The following is a 25,996-nucleotide window of genomic DNA, read 5'->3' as shown; positions in this document are numbered from 1 at the left end:
CCAGAAGACTTCGGGATGGCAGGATTCCAAAGTGTAAAACAGAGTCACCACATCCAAAACAAGAGGCTTCAATGGTACAAGCTGTCCCTGCATCACCGATTTGTTTTATTATGGACACAACCCCTTTGGTATTACAGACGCATGAGCCGGGAAAGCAGGGTTAGAAATCATAAGAAATCTTCACCCCCATCCCCCACTGCCTAGGACACATCTACCAGAACTAAATATTGGCCTTCTCTGAGCTCACACAGGACTTTTGGTTCCCTGTGTTACGTCACTTGGCATTTTGGGTTGTATTCATTTCATTATGTTCCTGTCTCTTCCCTGATAAGGGAGCCCTTTGACATAAGAACCATATGTATTTATGGCCCCTAGCACCCAACACAGCAGCTTGTACACAGCAGGCAAGCAGTAGACGTTTGTTGGATAAATGGAAGGATGGGTGGAGAATGCTTGATGCTTGAATTTTTCTATCACATCTCCCCAGTGTGGCCATCCTTGCTTGCATCTGAGCATCCTTGTATGCTTGCACACTTTCCATTCCCTCATCCGTTTATTTACTCACCACGTATCTGTTGAGTACTTTCTATGTGCCAAGCACTCAGGCACGAGCAAAGCTGCCAAAGTCCCTGTCCTCCTGAAGCATGCAGCCAAGCAGGGAGCACAGCCAAGTGACAAGCATGCAGACTGTGCCATTCGGCCTGTGACAAGGACCAATGCAGAAAACAGAGCAGCTCAAGGAGGTCAGAAGATGCTGGGGAGGGTGAAGAGCTCACCACTTTGTTTAGAGGATTCTCTAAAATGGTGACCTGTGCAGGGAGCACTGAAGGAAGCAAGGGAGTGAGCCATGCTCATCCCTGGGAAATAGCTCTCCAAGCAGAGGAGGCAGCAGGTGCAAAGGCCCAGGAGCAAGAAGAGGCTCCACTTCTTTGAAGATGAGAGTGGAGGTCAGTGTGGAGATAATCATAGGAAGCTAGATGGGATATTTGGAGTCAGATCTTGAGGACTTTGCAGGCCAGGGTTGAGACTCTTCCTGTGAGCAAAATGAGAAGTCACTGGAACGTATTAAGAACTGATCTGACTTGCATTTGGAAAGGTGTGCTGTTATCAGGGGGGTCTCAGAGCCTGGTTGGGAGAACCTTGCAATAGCCCAGGTGAGAGAGGACATGGTTTGCACCAGGGTTGGAAAACAAGGGAAGGCAGGTGTCTGGGCACAGATGCAGGTGCAGAAATACAAGCAGAGGGCATGTGGGAAGGGTCTCTTGGGATTGCCTCTGTGTTCTCAGAGACAAAGAAAGCATGGTCATCAGCTGAGAATGATAAAAAGGGGATTTGAAGAGAGAGAGAAAACATATGAAATAGTCCTCTAGGAGAGAAGGGTGTTGGATGGACCAGGAATCTATAGACTCAGTGCAGGGGAGCCTTAAACCTTCTTGAGGTCGGTGGTCATGAATTTCAGGTGAGAAAGGACAACACGGCCATATGTTTTTCTCCAGCCAAGCTGAGCTTTGTAGATGCCCAGTAGACAGAAATTTAACCAGCTGGGGTTTTGCCAGGCATATGTAATGAAAGGGAGTGGATGGGCATATAAATGTTTAAAGGGATGAGCCAAGGAATTCAAGCTGGGTATGCAGGAATGGATGGACACGAGGAGGGTGAGGGATGTGGAAACAAGGCATGATCTTGGCTTATAGGCCCAGTCAGGCTGAAGATTTATTGGAAGGGTCTGTGGAGAAATACATTATTTCCATAGATTCTCTGGTCTACTAGGGCTTAATGAGAAGTGCTTTCCAAATTCAAACTGAAATAGAATTCGCTATGTCTTCCCCCAATCCATCCTGGTGCTCTGCACCAAGTTAAAGCATGGCATGAAGGAAGGTGGCTCTCACCTGATCTCTTGTCCAGGCGAAATGTCTCCAGCCCCTTTGACACTTCTCAAGGGACATGCCCTCCAATCTCCTCATCACCCTACTATGCTTCCTTGTATTTGGTCTTTTTTTCCCCTTGAGAGCCGATGACTTTCTGGGTTTCACGGGGAAGATTCTATACTATTGGAGAAGCTGAAAACAATGAATCAGGTATCCCAGGTGGAGTTCTGGGGACACTGGAGTTCTGCTTTCAGAATTGATCTCCCTTGTTTATGTTGCTATTCATCCACAGGAAACAAATGGAAACAATGATTAAAGTCCTGCTCTGAAGCCCAGTGAGTCAGCTTTGCAAAGGATTTGCACATATTTCCATCCTCAATTCAATGCTGTCATGCTGAGGGTTATTTTGGGAAGGAATATATTAACATGATAAACTTGCCCAGAGAGTGTGCAGTCCCATTTGCACATGTTTCAAGTCAGACTTTCATGTAATTTTAACATTCTCACAAACCTTTCATGCAATTTTAACATTAGCACAAAATACACAATCATGTCCAAAGCAAGGGTTCAGACCAAAGCCTTTGGAGGCATCCTTGGCTCCTCTATGCCTCTCCACCTCTGTCCAGTCCATCAGCAAATCCCACCAACTCACTCTTCAAAATATGCTAGGATCTGAGCACTTCTCACTAAGTGCGCTGCTCCCAGCCTGGTCCAAATCATTACCAGTGGTTGACTCAGCTGTTGTGGTAGCTCCCCAGCTGGTCTCCCTGCTTTCACACTTGCCCCCTGCAGTCCAGGAGCAACAGAGAAGACAAGACGGGGTGATCTTGTTCAAGTATTAGCCGGTGTCATTCCTCTCCTTGGAATCTCCCAGTGGCTGCCATCTCCCCCAGAGGGGAAACCCTAGTTCTTATGGTGGCATAGAAGATCCTCTGAGCTCTTCTTTTCTCTTCTACACTTTCACCTTCTACTGCTTGCTCCTTGGCTCCCCGCTGCCTCCAGCCAGGCTGGCCTCACTGATGTTTCTTTCTTTCTTTTTCTTTTCTTTTTTTTCTAGATGGAGTCTCACTCTGTCACCCAGGTTGGAGTGCAGTGGCATGATCTTGGCTCACTGCAATCTCTGCCTCCTGGGTTGAAGCAGTTCTCCTGCCCCAGTCTTCCGAGTGGCTGGGATTATAGGCATACGCCACCATTTTTTTTTTTTTTTTTTTTTTTTTTTGTATTTTTAGTAGAGACGGGGTGTCGCCAAGTTGGTCAGGCTGGTCACGAACTCCTGACCTCTGGTGATCTGCACGCCCCATCACTGATGTTTCTGTAACAGGACAAGCCTGGCTCCAGTAGTGCTCTGCCTGGGGTGCTGTTCCCAGATACTCATGCGGCCCCTTTCATCTCCTCCTTCATGTCTGTATTCAGATGTCACTTTTCAGGGAGGCCCTCCCTGTCCATGCTGTGTGAAATCACACCCCCTTCTCTGCCTCAGCAGCACCTATCACCATCTGACATGCTGCATTTTTTTTTCTTGTTTATTGGGAAGAACATAAGAGCAGGGACTGTATTGTGTTCATTGTTATATGCCAGGACCTGGAATGGTGTTCAGCGGCCAGGGCATACTCACATGTGTGTTGAATGAATCAGTGTGAGTTGAACAAATCAATGATTGTTGAAAGAATGTGGCTATGAATAAATATGACAGTTACCATTGCAAGTAGCTTAGTAGCATGGTTAATAGAATGCTAGATCTTCCATTTAATAGCAGGTGACCTTGACCGAGGAACTTAACTTTCAGATATATTTCCCCATGTGTGGGTTAACAAGATCACTGAACTCATAGGGTAACTTTGGACAACGTGTAGAAAGTACTCAAAACCATGCCTAGCCTGGCTTAAGCACTCAGTAAATATTAGCTGTTACCATTGGTTATTTAAAATTCCTTCTCTAATTTATTGAGGCTGCAAATATGTTTCAGGTGCCACCCTATTCACTTTACATAGATTATCTAATTCTGATTCTCACGGGGACCTTACAAGGTAGACATTATTATATCCATTTTACAGGTAAGGAAAGCAAGGCTCAGAGAGTATAAGGAACCTGGCCAAAGTCATTCAATTAGAATATGGCTGGGCTGTCCAAGCAGGGACACTATGGGAGGTGGATTCGGGGAAACATTTGTCCTGCCCAGAGACTTAGAAGTTGAATTGAGACTAAGGACAGACCAGAGCTTGGCCACATGAAGGAAGCCCAGGCCACCATGCCTTACCTCCTAGAATTTATTCTTTTGTGGGTTTTGTTTTGTTTTTGTTTTTGAGTCAGAGTCTCCCTCTGTCACCCATGCTGCAGTGCAGTAGTGCAATCGTGGCTCACTGCAGCATCCACCTCCCCAGGGTTAGGCGATACTCCCATCTCAGCCTCCTGCGTAGCTAGGACTACGTGGGACTACAGGCACGTGCCACCACGCCTGGCTAATTTTTGTTTTTTGTTTTTTTTTTTTTTTTTTTAGAGATGGGCTATTGCCATGTTGTCTAAGCTGGTCTCAAACTCCTAGGCTCAAGTGATCCACCCACCTAGGCCTCCCAAAGTGCTGGATTTAGAAGCATGAGCCACCGTGCCTGGCCTATTACTTTGTTTATGCAACAAATCTGTGTGGGGCGCCTGCATGTGCCAGGAACTGGTTTAGTGGCTGGAACTACAGTGACAAGACAAACGTGGCCCCAGCTGTGTCCTGTCCTCCTTAATGGAGCTTACGTTCTAGAGGGTAAAGATGGACAATGAATATGAAAATAAATTATAGAATAACTTCATATGCTGTTGGGGATGTGAAGAAAATAGAACTGGGTGACAGGATTGAGGGGAAGGGGCTCTGCAGTTGGGAGAAGCCATCAGACAGAGTGTCAGGAGGTGACATGTAAGCTAAAACCCTGGTGAGATAAGACAGTGATGTCACAAGAAGAGGGGACGGCAGGGACAAGGGCCATGAGTCAGGAGCCAGCGTGGTGCACCCAGGGGACTGTGAAAAGGCTGATGAGTTTGGACTTGGCAAGTGATGTGACTGGAAATGAATGAGCTGATGGTGGCTGGATCACAGCCACACTGGGGGACTGGAGATGGGAGAAGTGGTTTGGTTTAGGATATATTTTGGAAGTAGTACAACTAGCACTCAGTGATGGATTGGATATGGTTGTTGAGAAAATAAAAGATTTAAATATCATTCCCAGGTTTTTGGCCTAAGCCACTTAGAAGACAGAGGCTTCATTTACTCAGATGGGAGGGTTGTGGAAAGAAGAGTTCGGGTACACGTGGCAGGGGCTGGTTAGTAGTGGGGATCCAAGAGTGCTGTTTTGGACATGCTTGTTTTGAGAAACCTCCTAGGCCTCCAAGTGGAAATTCCAGGAGGTGGTTAAATATGTGAGTCTGGAGCTGAGAGGAGAGTCCGGGTCAGGGACATAGGTGGGAATTGTCATCATCTGAGACAATGTGACTGGATGAAACCACCTAGGGAGGGCATATAGGGAGAAATGTGACTAGAGAGATGGACTGGAGCTCTGGGACACCCCAAGGTTGAGGGGTGAGGGCAAACCAGCCTAAATACATGAGGAGAGGCTGGGAGGGAGAAAACAGGGGAGAGTGGGACCCCAGATGTCCAGAGAAGACCAGGTTTCAACAGAGAGGGAGTGGTCCACACATCACATGCTGCTGAGAGGCTGTACAAGGGAAAGAGAGAATTGGCTACTGGATTTGTCAAGGTGGATGTTGATGACCTTCAGAAGGGCAGTCTCCATGGAGTGGTGGGAACACCTAATTCACGTGGGGGTGAGGACAGGACACAGCTGGGGCCACGTTTGTCGAGGAGTCTCACTTGGAGAGGAGCAGAGGCAAGGGCCAGTAGAGACAGTACTGAGATGTGTACTGAGATGTGTTTGTGCAGGGGTGAATGAGTTGAGAGGGAAGAATTTTTTTTTTCTTTTGAGACAGGGTCTCACTCTGTCACCTAGGCTGGAGTGCAGTGGTGCAATCACGGCTCACTGCAGTCTTGACCTCCCGGGCTCAAGCAATCCTCCCACCTCAGCCTCCCGAGTAGCTGGGATTACAGGTGTGCATCACCACATCTGGATAATTTTTATTTTTCTTTCTTTCTTTTTTTTTTTTTTTTTTTGGTAGAGACAAGGTCTCACTATGTTGCCCAGGCTGCTCTCAAACTCCTGGGCTCAAGCGACCCTCCCGCCTTGTCCTCTCAAAGCACTGGGATTGCAGGTGTGAGCCACTTCACCTGACTGGAAGGAATTCTTTACTGGATTGGAGGCTGCCTGGGAAGGACGAGGTGAGATCCAATGCAGGAGGAGACTGGCACACCCTGGATCAGAGCAGGGAGAGCTTATCCAGGTGCAGGTAGGCAGGCAAGTTTGGGGTGGCTGGAGGAGATCGTCCTCAGCTGATAACAGCCTTTGCCACCCCCTCTGTGAATTGATCATTAACACTGACAGGTACAAGTGTCAAAGATTAAAGGAGACAGTCTCTATAACAGCTGTCAGCTTTCTTGCACTATCCCAGAGGTCTCACACTGAGTCTGTCCTAGGGAGCGCAAGCCTCAAGGGGTGGGTCCAAGAATCTAGATATTTGTAAGTGTTTAGTGAATCCAGTAAGCAGTCGGGCTTGAGAGTGCCTCAGAGGGGCTCACATTACTCTTAAGATCATCAGTAATATTATCTGAGTATCCAACGTCCAGTTTGCCTGTCGCAGGGCAGTGGAGATGGTGTACGGGATTAGGGGGTGGAGTTCTGATTTCTCGCCAGCCCTTTATTCTCACTGTCTACAGATTAAAGAACACATCATTTTGCCCAACCTCCAAGAACCCTCAGAATCCGGCTGCTGCATTCTTCTCCTGCCTGACCTATCTCGACAGTCTTATCACAAACTTTTCTTAACCCAGAATCTACAGCAATGAAGATTTGCCCTGTGAGGCCTCAACGGGTAGAACGGAGACCCACAGACCCCAGGGAGAATATTTTGGCTTGTCCTGAGAAATTAAAAAAAAAAAAAAAGTTTTTTGCAGTCAGGATGCTTCTGCCCCTTGGATGGGAGGTCAAAGAGAGAGGCAGCATTTCTGGGGCCCAAAGCTAGGGCCATGTGGCGGAGGGGGCAGGGGGCGGGGACCACAGAGAGAAGGCTGGAGCCACAGAGGAGCTGCACCTGTGATGGTCCCAGAGGGTGGGAGTGGGGCAGCTTGCTTCTCCCCATCCCAGCCCTCCATGAAGGCCTCTCCTTGGTCAACACCCCAGCCCCCAGAAAGCCAGAACCCTATCAAGAGTGGCCAATCCTACCAGGAATTCCTCTTATGAAGCCAGAAGGCAGGGGATTCAGGGAGAGCAGCTCCCTTTGAAACAGAGCAGATACTGGAGAACAAGCAGGCAGGAGACGCACGGGTCCCAGGTGTACACGCCCATAGCCTCGATGCCTTTACTTCTACAAGTCAGGATTGCTTTTTAATAAGCTTTTGTGTGACAATTTATTTGATGCCTGTGTTCCTAATTAGACTGTAAAGTCCATAAGGTGAGAACAGGAATGACTCCCTTTTCCCAGTGGAATACCAGTGTCTGACACTGTTTACTGACTGAGCTGGAGAACATGCTTTCAGCCCAGGTTCCCCACTCCAAAGCCTTATCTCCCACCCCTCCTCTCACCCACTGCCCTGCTTTCTCCATAAGGAAACTGGAGGTTCCTTAGAGGCCCTCAGGGAGGGCCAGGAACTCTGAGCAGTGTCGTGTGTGGCCGCTGTGTGTGGAGTTTCCACCAACAGAAATGAATACCTTCAGGCTCATCTTGATTGCACCAGAGCTTGTGACTTTCCTCACACAATCAGAGACGTGAGTCTTGAATGGAGGTTTTAAGTGTCTGCCAAGTTAATGAGTTTCTTCTACTATGACAGGTCCATTTAAATTAATTTTTTAAAAACGACATTATATTTCTTTTTGAATAATTAATACATTGCTGTGGCTGAACTTTCAAAGGGATCAAATGAATATAAAGTGAAGGGTTTCCTTTCCGTTTCTGTCCTCCGGACATTCTGCTCCCCTCCCTGGAGGCAACTGGTGTTACCAGTTTTTTGTATGTCTTTTCCAAGGTTTATGTCTAATCTACACACACAGAGACACACAGAGGTGCACACACACAGACACTTTTTTACATATGTTGTTGCATATTTTACAAAACTTCTGTACCTTGCTCTTTGTACTTGGTATATCTTGGAGATCTTTCCATGTCAGAACATAGAAAGCTGCCTCTGTTTTAATGTCTGCATCATGTCCCACCATGTGGATATATCATAATTTATTTAAATAGTCCCTTATTCATGGACACTTGGGTTGTCTCAACCACCCGCTACTGCAGTGAACAACCTTTGTACTGTCATCATTGAGCTACAAAAGTTATTGACCATGGAATTCTCCAGGAAGATCTAGAAAAAGAAGAAAAATTAGTGGAAAGTTTGAAACAAATCAGAAAGAGTGTATATGGCTCTGGACTAGAAGTCAAGAGATTTAACTCCTAAAAGTAATTTTAAAAAGGCCCCCTATCAAGTTCCTAGCTTCCCACAATTTACAAAACAATTTAATATCTGTTAACTCATTGAGTCTATAGGAAAAAAATAAGCTGTAAAGGGCTAAGATGTTTCCCCAACTCCTTGACTCACTGACTGTATGACCTAAAATAAGTTTCTAGGCCAGATGCAGTGGCTCACACCTGTAATCCCAGCACTTTGGGAGGCTGAGGCAGGCAGATCACCTGAGGTCAGAAGTTCGAGACCAACCTGGCCAACATGGTGAAACCCCATCTCTACTAAAAATACAAAAATTAGCTGGGTGTGGTGGTGCATGCCTGTAATCCCAGCTACTCAGGAAGCTGAGGGAGGAGAATCACTTGAACCCGGGAAGTGGAAGCTGCAGTGAGCAGAGATTATGCCAATCCACTCCAGCCTGGGCGATAGAGCAAGACTCTGTCTCAAAAATAAAAATTAAAAATACAACAAGTTTCTAGCTTGCCAGCAACCTAGTTAACTTGTTTATAAAATAAAGATTATAAGAGTACCTATCTCTTTGGGTCATTCTGAGGATTAAATGAGCTACTAATACAAAGTACTTAAAACAGGGTCTGTCCTATAGCAAGAGTTCAATAAATGTGGGCTTTTAGGATCACTTTGCAAAAGTGAGGAAAAGAAAACACAGAGAAATGAAGTTCAAAGTCTCCTAGCTCCTGAAGGATACAGCTGGTGCAGGAATCCAGGTCCCCAGGCCTCCAAACAAATCAGGTATTTGAACCATGAGGTCTTAGGCATGTGTTTATAGAACAGTGATGGCAGTCCTGACACAGAGCTGTTAATAATAATTATTGCCATGGAAATTTCCCTGATCTTGTTTGAGAGGATTAGTCCAGCCATTCACTTAGTACTGTAGTTCATCAAATCTAAGATGCCATTAGGTCCAAGGAGTATTGTTATTTTATGAGCCACTGGAAAGGAAAGGAAATAAGGAAGAGAGGAAGGGAGGGAAGGAGGGAAGGAGCCAACTAAAGTTGTAGAACGCTGTGCTGGTTGTCAAGCTGTTGTCTCCCAGCTCCACACTTACCCTTCTGGGATCTGTCTCTCTGATGCTGGGGCTGGGACCTGCACCCCCATTTGTCCTTTGCCAATAGGGGCACTAGAGGAGAGAGAAGAGACTTGCTTTTTCATGTTTGTCTGAATTTCCTGCCAGTCCCAGTGATGACATTGGCAGTTGATTCCAGCTTCCAACTTTTGTCCATTTCCAGAACCAGAATCATATTGCTCCTCAGAGGAAACAGTCCAGTGGACAGTGCCCACTCTCAGAGGTCTTCGGGGCCCTCCTCCAGGCCCCTGAGGTGTCAGCACCACATGGGAAACACCCCTTCTTCAGAGGTCTTCCTTTTTGACATCTTGGTTCTCCAATATCCGCTTAACCAATTCCCTATGTTAAATCCTCTCCATTAAAATACCTAGAGTGGTTTCCATTTTCCTGCCTAGACCCTGACCCATGAATTGTAAGATGACCATTGACTTCAGAAATGTTAAATGATAGTCTTAGAATTAATGCAGTAAAATACTACCACAGGAAATTCATAGGTGTCAAGACTGATGGTGCCTTTGGAAGTGACCTAGTAGACCCCAGGGCTGAACCCAGTCACACAGCCAGAGGTGGCAAGGCCAGTGCTCCCTACACTGTGCCTGAGTCTTGCTCTACTCACCCTTCAGAAGGGCCTGGCTCCTGCTCCTGGGATGGACAGTTCAGTGACATGCCTCATGGTGAGACTTCATCAAATCTCTCCTTTCTTTCCAGGAAGCACACTTTGCTGGCCAATAATGGGTTTGCAATTTCTGCTGCATTGCTGATGGCCTGCTCACTCCAGGCAGGAGCCTTTGAAATGCTCATCGTCGGACGCTTCATCATGGGCATAGATGGAGGTGAGAGTTCACCATGACGGGGAGGGAACAGTAACATACTCCTTGGGGGTATCCCAAAATGTGAGAGGTGTTTGGGGCTGTCACATGACTGGGGCTCTCTGCTGGCATTGAGTTGGCAGGGACCAAGGATACTGGAACTCTGCATAAAGTGGGACAGTCCTATGGGATGAACCATCCCATTCATGATGCTCTAGCCCCTAATTGAGGAATGCTGGGCAGGGTCCGCAGTCTACCCCAAAGACCTGGATGGTCTTCAGCATGTCATGCCTTCTGTTTGGTCACCTTCATCATAACGTTAATATTCCAAGGTTATTTGTCGTTTTCAGGGGGCTTTTATGAGGATGGTGTTTCTTCTCTTGGCCTCTGACTCATTCGTTGTTTCATTTACTCACCAAGCATTTGTAGAGCACCTGTGAGGGCTGGCACACTATAGGATGACACAATGGAGACACGATGATTAACAAGACCCTGTCCCTGGAGCTTACATTCTAGTGGGCAGACAAATACATGAGATAGATAGTAGCATGTCCTAGGAAGAAAACAAAGCAAGACAGGAGGGTGGTGAGGGCTGTTTTAGAAAGGCCAATCAGGGAAGACTGCTCAGAGAAGGAAACCTGAGCAGAGACCAGAGGAGCCAAGGGTGAGAACTGTTCCCAGCAGAGAGAAGAGTATGATGTCTCAGAGGTGGAAGGAGGCATGGCCCGTCTGGGAAAGAGCAAGGAGATGTGTGGGTGCGGATGAGGCCAAAGAGGAGCTGGGGCCAGATCACATAAGACCTTGTAGGCCATGGTGAGGACTGTGGGCCTGTGCCAAGTATGCAGGGAGGGTTGAGATGAATGTGACATGGACTGGTTTGTTCCAATAAGGGAGTACGAGGGGAAGCCAGGAGTGGAATCAGAGGAGCCAGCTGTTCAGGGGAAGGGACTGGGCTGGGCGGGGAGCTGCGGAGAAAGGGACAGATCCTGGCTGTGGGAGTGAGAGTAGGAGACTTAAGATATATTGTCAGGCAAACTCTGCTCTCTTTCTAAATAGGCAAATCCATAAAGTATCACTTTTAGGCATTTGTGGAAAGATTGCAAGCCTTAGGATTAGAAATCCCTGAGTTTGGATCTCAGTTCTGCTGCAAGTTACTTAATGGCTCTGAGCCTTGGTTTTCCCATTTGTAAAATGGAGGTAATGATACCTACTTCGAAAGGCTATAATAAGGCTGAACGGAAACACACACTCTCTCTCTCTCTCACACACACACACATACACACACGTACTGCCTGGAACCTAGCATGAGCTTTTTAAAGGCTAATTCCCTTCCTTGTCGATGTCCTAAAAGCTGAGGGTACCAAGTTGTTCAGCTGAGTGAGATGAACAACAAAAATGTCTCAGGGAGAGGTGAGCAGGAGAGTGGGGGCCTGGAAGTAAGGTTGAGAAGAGGCTTCAGTTACCTTTGTTGCCCTGCTGGAGGTGAACAATCTAGGCCTCTCTAATAGTCCAAACTCAAGATGAAATGACTCCTCAATCATTTGTCTATTCATTAGTCTATACTACTTGAATAGACTCCTTCTATTGATGGCTATTGAGAGTTTATCCATAAGAATAATGGCTGGTGTCTATGTAATGTTTTATAATTGACCAACTGTGTTCATGCTTTTCATCTTTTTTGATCTCCTCCTATAATGAAAGACTGTTTTTTCATGCTCATTTTACAAATGGGGGCACTAATGCTCAGAAAGCTGGAGCAGGAAAGTGGTTAAGGGTGAAGACTATGGAGTCAGACTGCCTGAATGCTGTCACTTGCTCCCATTAATTTCATTAATTTATCTGTATAGGTTAGGTTTGCTGCATTTAAAAACCCCGAAACTTAAGCCATGATGGCACCACTGCATTTTAGCCTTGGCTACAGAGTGAAACCCTGTCTCTTAAAAAACAAAACAAAACTTAATGGCTTCAAATAATAACCATTTTCCTGTGCTTTCACTTCTGTGGGTCAGCTGGGCAGTTCCGCTCTGGGCCAGCTCTGCCAATCTCTGCTGGGCCTTCTCATGGGTCTGCAGTGGCTTCAGGTTGGTCAGTGGCTGGATGACCTGGGATGGTCTCACGCCGGTGTTTGGGTGTCAGCAGGTGGCCTGGTCTCAGGGGCTGTCAGTGGGCCACCTCACTTCTTGGCTTCCCACCCTGGGCCAGGGGGGCCTGGGCTGCCTCACATAAAGTTCTTGGGCTTCCAGCAGCGGCCAAAGGAGAAAGTCCCAATGCACACAATGTGCAAGCACTTTGCATGCACATTTGCTGATGTCCCTTTGGCCCAAGCAAGTCCCATGGCCAGGTGCAGAATAAATGTCAGAGAGGACTAACTCCCCAAGCATGTCGATCCAGGGAGGGGGTACAAATCAGGGACCACCCGCAGCAACCATTGACCTCACAGTCTTGGCCTCTTTCCCACCTGGCATGGCAACTTAGTAGTAAGGCCTCCCTCATTGGGTGATGTGAAAATTAAATGGGCCGGGCACGGTGGCTCACACCTGTAATCCCAGCACTTTGGGAGGCCAAGGCGGGCAGATCACCTGAGGTCAGGAGTTCGAGAGCAGCCTGACCAACGTAGAGAAACCCTGTCTCTACTGAAAATACAAAATTAGCCGGGCATGGTGGCACATACCTGTAATCCCAGCTACTCGGGAGGCTGAGGTGGGGGAACCGCTTGAACCCAGGAGATGGAGGTTGCGGTGAGCCGAGATCACCCATTGCACTCCAGTCTGGGCAACAAGAGCAAAACTCCATCTCAAAAGTAAGTAAATAAATAAATAAATAAATAAATAAATAAACGAACGATGTTCTACGTATGTGAAGTACTTAGTGTAGTTCCAGGCACTTAGTGCCTCACTCCAGGAATGCTGATGGTATTATTGTCATTGTTGTTATTTGTGTTCTTAATTAATAAAGTACAGATCTAGGATTTGGGTTTCAGAGGCCCTGCCTGCTTTGGAGAAAGGCTAGATGAGGTTGCAGTGGATCATCTGGGAAGTCCTTTCCTAGTGGAGGCGACTGAGATTCTCTCAGTTTGGCAGTTTTATATTTTATCCATTATCCCCTTTCTTGTTGCTTTGACTAATCTGGGGAGTTGACCCTTCGAACATATAACTAATTGATCTCTGAATTTCCTTAACTAAAAATAAGCTGCATTCCAAGATGGACCTTTTACAAAACCACAGAGATAGAACAAATGTCTTTTAGACGCTTTTTCCTATGAGCTTTTCAAAAAGAAGCAGGAAAGAAAGAAGAACAAGAAGGAAAGAAAAAACTTCGATCTTTCCGACTTGCGGCACGTGGCCTGTTGGAGTATGCCAGGACTTGGAGACTTCATGTCATGTATTCTCAACAACCCTCTCAAAGCAGAGAGAGGAACTCAAGGGCACTTAAGGTGAGACAATTGGTCAGAAAGAAAGGAATATTGCTGCCACTACCTGAACTGGCTGATCTGTTTGTAATAAAGAATTTAAAGCCGGGCCGGGCGCGGTAGCTCATGCCTGTAATCCCAGCACTTTGGGAGGCTGAGGCAGGCAGATCACCTGAGGTCAGGAGTTTGAGACCAGCTGACCAACATGGAGAAACCTCGTCACTACTAAAAATACAAAAATTAGCTGGACATGGTGGTGCATGCCTGTAATCCCAGCTACTCAGGAGGCTGAGGCAGGAGAATCACTTGAACCCAGGAGGTGGAAGTTGTGGTGAGCCGAGATCATGCCATTGTGCTCCAGCCTGGGCAACAAGAGCGAAACCCCATCTCAAAAAAAAAAAAAAAGAAAAGAAAAAAAAAAAAGAATTTAAAGCCAAATGATAAACCTGAAGGATTTTGAGATGATAGAAGGCTCTAAGACTTGCTAATCCAGCCAGGTTCTCCCGGAGTATTTGAAACCATAATAGGACAACAGGGCATCTTCCTGGAGTGTTCTTCATCTAGAAGGTTTAGAGAAAAAAAAATTATATTTTTATAAAATGAGTATAATAGCATCTGCCATAACTGAGTCCCATAATTTATGACAAGAAGCAATGTTAGCTGGTGGGAAAAGCGCAAGTTCTAAGATCAGAGACCCACTGGGGCTCTATTGGGCAAAATAATTTTTTTAAGAATCTCTGGACATTACTTGGTGATTTAGGCAAGTTACTCAAGTTTTCTGTGTCTCAGTTTACTCATCTTTAGAAGAGAAATAGTAACAGTTTATTTAATTCAGAAGACTATTGTTAAAAGTAAATACATTAATACATATAAAGAGATGAGAAGGATTCCTGTTACTTGGTAGCCACTATGTGTATTGGCTGTTATCATTGTGACCACTATCACCACCATCACCATCATTGCCATCACCATCACCACCACCACCACACCATCACTATCACCACCATCACCACCATCACTATCATCACCATTACTACGACCGTCACAATCACCATCATCATTGCTACAACCATCATCACCATCAGCACCACCACCATCACCATCATTACCATCACCATCACCACCACCACCATCACTACCATTACCACCACCATCATCACCGTCACCATCACCATCATTACCGTCACTACCACCACCACCATCACTACCATTACCACCACCATCATCACCATCACCATCACCATCATTACCGTCACTACCACCACCACCATCACTACCATTACCACCACCATCATCACCGTCACCATCACCATCATTACCATCACTACCACCACCACCATCACTACCATTACCACCACCACCATCACCACCACCACCATCACTACCATTACCACCACCATCATCACCGTCACCATCACCATCATTACCGTCACTACCACCACCACCATCACTACCATTACCACCACCACCATCACCACCACCACCATCACTACCATTACCACCACCACCATCACCACCACCACCATTACCATCACTACCACCACCACCATCACCACCACCACCATCACTACCATTACCACCACCACCATCACCACCACCACCATCACTACCATTACCACCACCACCATCACCACCACCACCATCATTACCATCACTACCACCACCACCATCACCACCACCACCATCACTACCATTACCACCACCACCATCACCACCACCACCATCACTACCATTACCACCACCATCATCACCACCACCACCATCATTACCATCACTACCACCACCACCATCACCATTACTACCATCACCATCATCACCGTCACCATCACCGTCATTACCGTCACTACCACCACCACCATCACTACCATTACCACCACCATCATCACTGTCACCATCACCATCATTACCGTCACCATCACCATCATTACCCTCACTACCACCACCACCATCACCATTACTACCATCACCACTACCATCATCATCACCATCATGACCATCACTATCACCACCACCATCACTACCATCACGACCACCATTATCACCATCACCATCATCATCACCATCAATACCATCACCTCCACCAACACCATCATCTGTGTCCTGTCCTCTGAAATGCACCTCCAGTCATACTTTAGGGATTAAATTATAAAGTTCATGGGAAAGCTTTGGCAATTTGTGCAAAGTGCTGGGAAAGATGCTGTGGCTATAGTGCTATGTAATGTCCAGGGCAAAGCAGAGCCAAGAGAGGCATTGTAACCAGAGTGCAGCTCCCTCAGGAAGACACCTCTCTAACTGCTGCTGTGCTTTCTCTCTATAGGCATCGCCCTCAGTGTGCTCCCCATGTACCTCAGTGAGATCTCACCCAAGGAGATCCGTGGCTCTCTGGGGCAGGTGACCGCCATCTTTATCTGCATTGGTGTGTTCACTGGGCAGCTTCTGGGCCTGCCCGAGCTGTTGGGAAAGGTGAGTCTGGCTCCCTTGTCAACCGCATCTGCTCTCATCTCATGTTACCACTGCAGGAAGGAGGCTTTTCTCCAAAAGCTGGTCCCTGTATTTTGCAATTTCTGGTATTCAAGCCTCTTACTTATTATTGGAGAAAAGTTGTGGAGTTCCTTTGAGTTTATTTTTTTTTAAGGACATAAAGAATACATAACAAATTGAAACCTTATAGAGTGTTTAAGTTCACCCACCCAGTAATTATCATTAATAGCTCAATTTGTGTTTGTTTAGGCATCTTCTGTGCTTTAAAAACCTATATAAACATATATAGTTTATTGTGGTTTTCATAGAATTATGCCGTACACATTGTTCTACAACCTGGTGTTTTCATTTAATATATTTTGGGCATCTTTTCAAGATGTTAGCTTAGCTCTACCTCATTCTTTAGTCTCTTTTTTCCTGAATAAATAAGTTAAGTAGAGTCTTCCAGTTTTGGCTTGCTGTTTTGGGAGCAGGTGGGCCTGAATTTGAATCCCAGTTCAATAATTTACTTGCTGTGTGGCCTTGGCAGGGAGAAAAGAAACACTTCTCTCAGGTTGAATGGGGTGGGGTAAAATCAAGGAAGGCTTTTTAGAAGAGGTGGCCTCTAAATGGACTCCTGAAGGGTAAGCAGGAGTTAGGCAGGTGATGATGGGGATTGGGAGAGAGGATATACCAGAGAAAGGAAATCAGTAAAGAAAAGGCTCGAGATAGGGCACAGCGCTGGGAAAGAACTCAGATGGCTTTGGGGCTGAGGAGAAAGCAGGCACGGTGGGGGTGGTGAGAGATGAAGCGTCTGTTCACTGAGCCACCACAGACTTCACCCTGGGGGAATAGGAAGCCCTGGGTGGCACTGGCACTGGAGGGTGACATGGCCAGATCAGTTAGAAGGTGGCTCTGGGGTGGAGGTGGTGGGTGTAGACTAGAGTGGGAAGGGTGGGGAGGAGAGAGGCAGAGGGCTGCTGCTATTGGTACACATGGTAAGGGAAGGATGCAGCTGTGACTGAGGTGGCAGACATGGGGATAAAGAGGCCACTGGACTTGCTGGGATTCCTCCCAAGGGATGCCTCCCAGGGATGCAGGGGCGCTCCCTTCCCACTCACACAGGCAGGGCAGGAGGGCGGGCAGAGAGTAAACCACTAATGATGGTCAAATGCCCACTGCAATGCCAGACTGTTCTAGGCATGAACAGTGCGCAACAGACAAACAGCTCCCTGTGGAGCTGAATTCTAGCAGCAGGGGGCAAACATAACAAATTTGCAAGTCCTAGAGCAGTTATGTAAAAAACTCATTTGTTATGCTGCTCAAATCCTAACAGCTACTTTGTGAGTAGCTCAGATATGCAGACTTGGACGCAAGCAGAGAGAGGTAAGGGACAGAGCTCTCACAAACAAGGGCATATTGGTGCTGAAACCAGAACCCGGGTCTGTGTGCTTTCAAAGCCACGTATGGAGTGTGTCTTATACATACAAAGATGGATCACACTGGTGTTTCTGGGAATGTGGGCGCTCTGGAGAGAAGGGGTTAATTCTGCCCACAGGGTCCTTTCTGTCCCAGCTGCTGAGCCTCACTGACTCTAGGGCCAGCTACTTTCTCATTCAGTGGAAGGTTTTATAAGTGGAGGAATCATTGCATTACATTTTTAAAACAAATTTTAAATGTTTTGAACATTTTTTATTGTGGTAAAATCCATATAAAATTTACCATTTTGACCATTCTTAAGTGTACTTTTCTGTGGTATTATAAGTAACTTTTTATATTTCAGCCAGTCGAGGTCACCTCAGAGGCATCTGCTTCTGATCTTTTATTATGACCATTCTGGGTTATTATGGCTATGACTTTAGTTTCTTCTTTTGCAAAAACAGAAACAGCTCACATTTTACATTTGTGGTTGTCGTATGCATGACGATTTCTATAATTAATTGCGAGTGTGTTAGAAACAGTTTCTCAACCTAAGTGAGGTTCCAAACTAAAGAGACTCTTTTGCGTTTTGTTTTTAAAGATATTTTAAAATTTCTCAAAATAACCACCACGTGTTGACAATAAAAACAAGAAAACAGCCTCAGCTCCCTAAACAAAAATACATTTAAAAGTCAATGAAGAGTGCTATAGTCCTTTAGGAGTAAAAAAGTAAATAAATATTTGCCTCAGTAGAGCTAAACTTTTCTCTTTGGGGATCATTTCCAAATTCCTCTTTGTTTATAAATCAATATCAAGTTATTTCTCTTGCTTGAGTCCATAAGATCTTTCTTCAACCTCTGTCTTCACCCTTTATTTATTCATTCACCACATTTGTTAAACATTAAATTGATGCTGGAGCTACAGCTTTGAGCACGGCTGGTACAGCCCACATCTTTGTTACTCAGACTGCAAGGACTTTGTGACCTTGGGCAGGTCAACTCACCTCTCTGACCCAGTGTCCTCTTCAGTAGCAGGCATAGTTCCAAGTCCCAAATTCCCAAACCCCACTCAAGCTTGACTTCCTCTGGGAAAACATCACTGGCAAATAGTGACTGTTCAGCATATCCTAGGACACTGTGCACCTGTGCCTCTCCCACACTGATTTCCGTTTGCTTCCGCATCTTGTCCCGCCAGTCGATGGCATCTTACTTGTGTGCACACTAACCCAGAGGCGTCAAGTTTATCCAGTCATTCAACAAATGTGTAGAAAGCTTCTATTGTGTGCCAGGTATTGGGTTGGCTGCTGGTGGTAGAGTGGTGAGGTCATCAGGCTAGCCCTGCCCTTGGGAACTCACAGGAGGGCAATTGACCAATGGCCACAGGTGATAGGAAAATAGGCACTGACCTCCGGTAGGGCATCGGGGGTGGTTTTCCTGCAGCAGTGACATCTAAACTCATGGCTTGAGGATGAGTAGGATTTATCTGGGCGGGTCTGTAGAAAGAGAGAGGCAATGGGGGCGGGGAGTTCCAGCAAAGGTAACAGTATGGGGGAAGGCCCTGTCATTTGTTCAGAGGCAGAAAAACTCAGGTGTCAGGAGCAGGGGGAGGGGGAGGGGGAGGGGAAGACGGAGAGGGAGAGACCACTGGCAAGGCAGACAGCAGAGAGGGCCACACCTATGCTGTAAATGAGCACAGGGAAGGATGGGAAAGGTGAGGGGTTCCCAGGACCTGTGGCTGCTTGAGGGACAAGGGCATCCCCTACTGTTTCCATCACAGACACTGGCCTAGAGATGACAGGTTTTCTGATTTTCAAGAGACATTACAAATCCGGATTTGTCATATTTCATAATTTGTAAATATTGGAAACTGACCTTTAAAAAACAAAAAACCTCCCACCTGTGGGCTGGGTCCAGCCTTAGGGCCACCTTTCACACACCTTGATGGGGAGTGTGTACCTGTGAAGGCTTATTTGTACCCCAAAGCAATGGGACATCATTGAGGTTGTGATGAGTGCTTCAAGAAGGCTTTTGGGCTGCAGCATGGAGAAAGGATTGGATCCCAGCCAGGACTGAAGGGGTTGACTGGTCCAGTTATGAGTTGAGTCAGAGTAATGGCAGTGTGGATGGAGAGAGGTGGATGAGGTTGAGTGAGGTTAGTGGTGATGGAATGTGGTGTCCCAGAGAGGAGGAGTCAAAAATAACTCCCAGGCGTCTGGCACATCAGCCAGATAGAGTGGTGGTACCAGATGCTAAGACAGGGAGCTGTGAAAGAGGAGGAATAGCTCTGCGGGGGAAAAGGTGACAAGTTCACTGACGTGAACTGTGCATGTTACAGAGCAACTGGAAGGAAGAGCTGATTCAAGGACCTGGGTACCTAGATTCTGAGGCTGGGACACTCTCTCCCAGGGACAACAGGGCTCATGAACATGATGCCAGCTGAGGGGCACAGCTGCCCGTGACCACCTTCTGGCCTTGAGCTAGCCAAAAGGTGTACCATTGGTCCCTATAGGCTGTCTCTTCCCATCAGATGGGAGTTTCCAGACAGTCCTGGCCCTGGCCAGGAAGATGGGTGAGGAACCCTGTAAATATCCTTTTGTTTTCAAATTTATGCTCTGGGAATGTGGATCTAGGTCTTCTGGTCCAGGAAAGAACATCAAATGGGAAATTTTTATTCATGTCTCTGGGGATTTGCAGTGTTCCAGCCAAGTGAAATTCACAGTTATTTCACTAAGCGTCAGAATTTCATTTTCACTATTTTAATCATATTTCCCATTTACCTTCAAAGACTGAGACAACCAAGCTTCGAAAAAAGAGAGAGAAAAACTGGGCTTCAATGCAGGCAATTGCTTTGAAACACAGAGGGTGAAGGAGGTTACCAAGAAGGTAGCTATTTATTTATTTTATGACTTCAACTTTTATTTTAAATTAAGAGAGTACATGTGCACACTTGTTTCCTGGGTATATTGAGAGATACTCAAGTTTGGGGTATAATTTATCCCATCACACAAGTACTGAACATACTACCCGATAGTTTTTCAACTTTTCTCCCCTCTATCCCTCCCCTCCATCTATCCCACTGTCTCCAGTGTCTAGTGTTGCCATCTTTATGTCCATGAGTACCCATTGTTTAATTCCCACTTATAAGTGAGAACATGCAGTGTTTGGTTTTCTGTTCCTGTGTTATTTCACTTAGGATAATGGCCTCCAGCTCCATCCGTGTTGCTGCGAACAACTTGATTTTGCTTCTTCTCATGGCTGCATAGTATTCTATGGTGTATGTGTATCACATTTTCTTTATCCAGTCCACCATTGATGGGCACTTAAGCTGATTTCATGTCTTTGCTATTGTGAATAGTGGTGCCATGAACATATGAATGCATCACTCTTTTTGGTAGAATAATTTATTTTCTTTTGGATATATACCCAATAATGGGATTGCTGGGTCAAATGGTAGTTCTGTTTTAAGTTCTTTGAGAGATTTCCATACTCCTTTCCATAGTGGCTGAACTAATTTACATTCCCACCAACAGTGCATAAGTGTTCCCTTTTCTCTGCAGCCTCATTAGCATCTGTTGTTTTCTGACTTTTTAATCACAGCCCTTCTGACTGGTGTGAGATGGTATCTCATTGTGGTTTGGATTGGCATCTCTCTGATGATTAGTGATGTTGAGCATTTTTTAATATGTTTGTTGGCCACTTGTATGTCTTCTTTTGAGAAGTGTCTGTTCATGTCCTTTTCCCATTTTTTAATGGGGTTATTTGTTTTTTGCTTGTTCAATTGTTTAAGTTCCTTATAGATTATGGATTTTAGCCCTTTGTCAGATGATAGTTTACAATTATTTTGTCCCATTCCATAGGTTGTCTGTTTACTCCGTTGATAGTTTCTTGAATTGAAGAGCTCTACAGAAGCTCTTCAGTTTAATTAGATTCCACTTGTCAATTTTTGTTTTCGTTGCAATTTCTTTTGCGATTTTCTTTCCCAAGGCCAATGTCCAGAATGATATTTCCTAGGTTTTCTCATAGGATTCTAATAGTTTGAGGTCTTTCATTTAAATCTTTAATCCATCTTGAGTTAATTTTTGTATATGGTAAAATGTAGGGGTCCAGTTACATTCTTCTGCATATGGCAAACCAACTATCCCAGCACCATTTATTGAATAGGAAGTCCTTTCCCCATTGCTTATTTCTGTCAACTTTGTCGAAGATCAGATGGCCGTAGGTGTACAGCTTTACTTCTGTGTTCTCCATTCTGTTTCATTTGTCTATGTGTCTGTTTTTGTACCAGTACCATACTGTTTTGGTTACTGTAGGTTTATAGTATGGCTTGAGGTCAGGTAATATGATGCCTCTGGCTTTTGTTCTTTTTGCTTAGGATGGCTTGGGCTATTTGGGCTCTTTTTTGGTTTTATATGAATTTTAGAATTTTTTTTCTAGTTTGGTGGAAAATGACATTGGTAGCTTGATAGAAATAGTGTTGAATCTGTAGATTGCTTTGGGCAGTATCGCTATTTTAATGATATTGATTCTTCTAATCCATGAACATGGAATGTTTTTCCATTTGTGTCATCTGTGATTTCTTTCAGTAATGTTTTGTAATTCTCTTTATATAAATCTTTCACCTCCTCTGTTAGATTATTTCCTAGTTTTTTTTTTTGCAGCTATTATAAATGGGATTGCATTCTTGATTTGGCTCTCAGCTTGAACATTATTGGTGTATAGAAATACTACTGATTCTTGTACATTGATTTTGTATCCTGAAACTTTCCTGAAATCCCCTGTCAGTTCCAGGAGACTTTTGGTGGAGTCTTTTCTAGATCATCAGTGAAGAGAGATAGTTTGACTTCTTTTCCTATTTGAATGCCTTTTATTTCTTTCTCTTGCCTGATTGCTCTGGCTAGAACTTTATTGCTATGCTGAATAGGAGTGGTGAGAGTGGGCACCTTGTCTTGTTTCAGTTCTCAAGAAGAATGCTTTCAGCTTTTGCCTGTTCAGTATGATGTTGGCTGTGGGTTTGTCATAGTTGGCTCTCATTATTTTGAGGTATGATTGTTTAATGCTTAGTTTCTTGAGAGGTTTTATCATTAAGGCTTGTTGGATTTTATCAAAACATTTTTCTGCATCTATTGTGGTGAATCACCTATATTGACTTGCATATGTTAAACTAACCTTGCATCCCAGGAAGGAAGCCTATTTGATCATAGTGAATTAACTTTTGATGTACTACTGGATTTGGTTTGCTGGTAATTTGTTAAGGATTTTTTCATCTATGTTCATCAGGGATATTGGTCTGTAGTTTTCTGTTTTTTTTTTTATTATACTTTAAGTTTTAGGGTACATGTGCACAACATGCAGGTTAGTTACATATGTGTACATGTGCCATGTTGGTGTGTTGCACCCATTAACTCATCATTTAACATTAGATATATCTCCTAATGCTATCCCTCCCACCTCCCCCAACCCCACAGCAGGCCCCGGTGTGTGATGTTCCCCTTCCTGTGTCCATGTGTTCTCATTGTTCAATTCCCACCTATGAGTGAGAACATGCGGTGTTTGGTTTTTTGTCCTTGCGCTAGTTTGCTGAGAATGATGGTTTCCAGCTTCATCCACATCCCTACAAAGGACATGAAGTCTTCATTTTTTATGGCTGCATAGTATTCCATGGCATATGTGTGCCACATTTTCTTTTTATTGTATCTTTGCCAGGTTTTGGTATTGGTGTTATGCTGATTTCATAGAACAAGTTAGAGAGGAGTCCCTCCTCAATTTTTTGGGATAGTTTCAGCAGGATTGGTACCAGCTCTTCTTTGTACATCTAATAGAATTTGGCTGTGAATCCATCTTGTCAGGGCTTTTATTGGTTGGTAGGTTTTTTATTACTCTTTCAATTTCAGATCTTGATATTGTTCTGTTCAGGGTTTCAGTTTCTTCCTAATTGAATCTTGGGAAATTGTGTGTTTCCAGGAACTTATTCATTTCCTCTAGATTTTCTAGTTTGTGTGCCTAGAAGTGTTCATAATAGTCTCTGAAGATCTTTTATTTTTCTGTGGAATCAGTTAAAATGTCACCTTCATCATTTCTGATTGTGCTTATTTGGATCTTCTCTCTTTTTTTCTTTTTTAATCTAGCTAGTGGTCTATTAATCTCATTTTTCCTTTCAAATAACGAACTTTTGGTTTCATTGATTCTTTGTATGGATTTTGGATCTCAATTTTGTTCAGTTCTGTTCTGATTTTATAGCTGTTTCTTTTCTTTTGCTAACTTTGGAGTTGGTTTGATCTTGTTTTTCTACTTCCTCTAGGAGTGGTGATAAGATTATTAATATGACATCTTTCTAACTTTTTGAGGTAGGCATTTAGCACTCTAAACATTCTTCTTACTACTGCTTTTGCTGCATCTCAGAGATTTTGGTGTGTTATATCTCTGTTTTCACTTATTTCATATAATTTGTGATCTCTGCCTTAATTTCATTGTTTACCCAAAAATCATTCAGGAGCAGGTCATTTAATTTCCATGTAATTGGGTGGTTTTGAGAGATCTTCTTGGTGTTGATTTCTAATTTTAGTCCACTGTGGTCTGAGAGTGTGGTTGGTATGAGTTTAATTCTTTTGAATCTATTGAAACTTGCTTTATGGCTGAACCTGTGGTAGATGAAGGTGGCTTTTAGAGTAGGCTGCCAGAAGGCAAGAAAGGGAAATAAATGTAGGAATTAATGATGGTTCCATGAATTTAATCAAAGATACATCATAAAACAATTGTCGTGGCTGAACATTTATGTGACTCCAAATGATATATTTTTTTAAAACAAATCAATTAGCTATTTCTCTTGCAAAGATAAAGAAGAAATAGACTTAGATGAAAATTACAGGCAAAAGTATGAGAAGAGAGATTAGGAATGATGTGAGGCCATAAAGGAATGATTTTATATGCTCAGAAGAACATTTATTTCAGATAAGAATGATTAACTTTGAGCTCCCACTTTTCTTTCCTCTCAAGGAAAGAAATATTCTAATTGTTGCAAATTTTTTCAATCTAAATAACAAACAAACAGGGAGACTTTCTGAAAGAAAACAATGTTTATTCAGGAATGGGCATTGCAATTGGCATAGGTGTGCCATAGTAAACCATGTGCATATTCAGGGAGGTAAAAGAAGACAAAGGATTTTAAAGAAAAAATGAGAAGAATTATGTAATTGTTTTTGAAATAGTTATCTTTGAATAGAAGGATCAATAACAAGGGTGGCATCAGTCCAAGGTTGGACAGGCAGTTGCTAGGCAGGTGTTCTCGCAGCAGTATTTTCTCGTGTAAGGTTGTAGTGGCCTTTGTGCAAGGTTTTTGCAGTCTTTTGCAATAGTTTTTGTCAGCAGGCATTTGTATATGAGACTCTTCCTTTCATGACCTTCCCTAGCTTCATTTTCCAGGGGTTTGCTTTTATTTTTGCTTTTTAACACAGGTGACTTTATTTTTATTCTGACAACTTTCACATTTCCTTTTTTGATCAAGATTTTTTAAAAAATCACTGGTTAACCATTTTGTAGTTAGGTTTTGATTATCCCTAGGTGAGGCAGCTGGGATCGACCTGTCTCATGTTGTTGGTTGGTCCTACATTGGAGGGTGTAATTGGAGTTAGTGTCTAAACTCTTTTAGCTACATTTGAGCAACAAGAGGGGTTTGGAGAGAGTGGTTCTCAGGCTACATCTACCTAAAATCAAGAGTTAAGTTTAAGTTTTTGTCTATTCTGTAGACATTTACTCTTATCTGAAAGTGTTGGGCCAGCATTATTCTGTGAAGAGCTGTTCTGTAGAAATTTAACAAGCAATAGGTACAAGGTTTAAAAGAAAAATACAAAGTAAAATTAATAGTAATATGACAATCTCAGCTTGTGTAATAGTTGTGATCCATGAACTTAGGTTTAAAAGCAGCCAGTTAAACAAATTTAATTAGTTTAATTAATTAAATGACCATGAGAAATTAGGCGAAACTTGTTGTTGTAGCAGGATGAGCCACAGACAAAACCTCTCAGACGCTGACTTGTAGAAGGAAGGGCTTTATTCAGCTGGGAGCATCGGCAAGCTACTGTCTTAAAATCCGAGCTCCCTGAGTGCACAATTTCTGTCCTTTTTAGGGGCTCACAACCCTAAAGATTTTACATGAAAGGATCGTGATTGATTTGAGCAAGCAGTGGGTACATGACAGGGGCTGCATGTACCTACTGGTAGTCAGAGTGAAACAGAACAGAATGGGAGGTTTCACAATGTCCTTCTATATAATGTCTGGAATCTATAGACAACATCAGTTGCTAGGTCAGGGGTGGAATTTTAACTACTAGGTTTAGGCCAAGCAGGCCCAGGCCTGGTTTCGGGTCTGGTTTTGGGTCTGGTGCCTGGCGCTGGGCTGCCTGCC

The 25,996-nt window shown here is 44.4% G+C and overlaps 1 protein-coding gene across 2 annotated transcripts in view; it reads left to right on the top strand.

Annotated features, from left to right (window-relative positions):
- Positions 1-25,996, top strand: part of SLC2A9 (solute carrier family 2 member 9) — a 203,032-nt gene that overhangs the window by 35,105 nt on the left and 141,931 nt on the right. For both annotated transcript variants that reach the window (XM_002814585.5, XM_024246464.3), the window contains exons 4-5: positions 10,208-10,332; positions 16,035-16,180. In XM_002814585.5, coding sequence (XP_002814631.3) covers positions 10,208-10,332; positions 16,035-16,180 — 271 coding nt within the window. The remainder of the gene's footprint in view (positions 1-10,207; positions 10,333-16,034; positions 16,181-25,996) is intronic.

Source organism: Pongo abelii, chromosome 3 (assembly GCF_028885655.2).
Source record: "Pongo abelii isolate AG06213 chromosome 3, NHGRI_mPonAbe1-v2.0_pri, whole genome shotgun sequence".
Taxonomy (NCBI): Eukaryota; Metazoa; Chordata; class Mammalia; order Primates; family Hominidae; genus Pongo; species Pongo abelii.
Note: the sequence above shows the minus strand (reverse complement) of the source record. Positions and strands in the feature narration are given on the sequence as shown.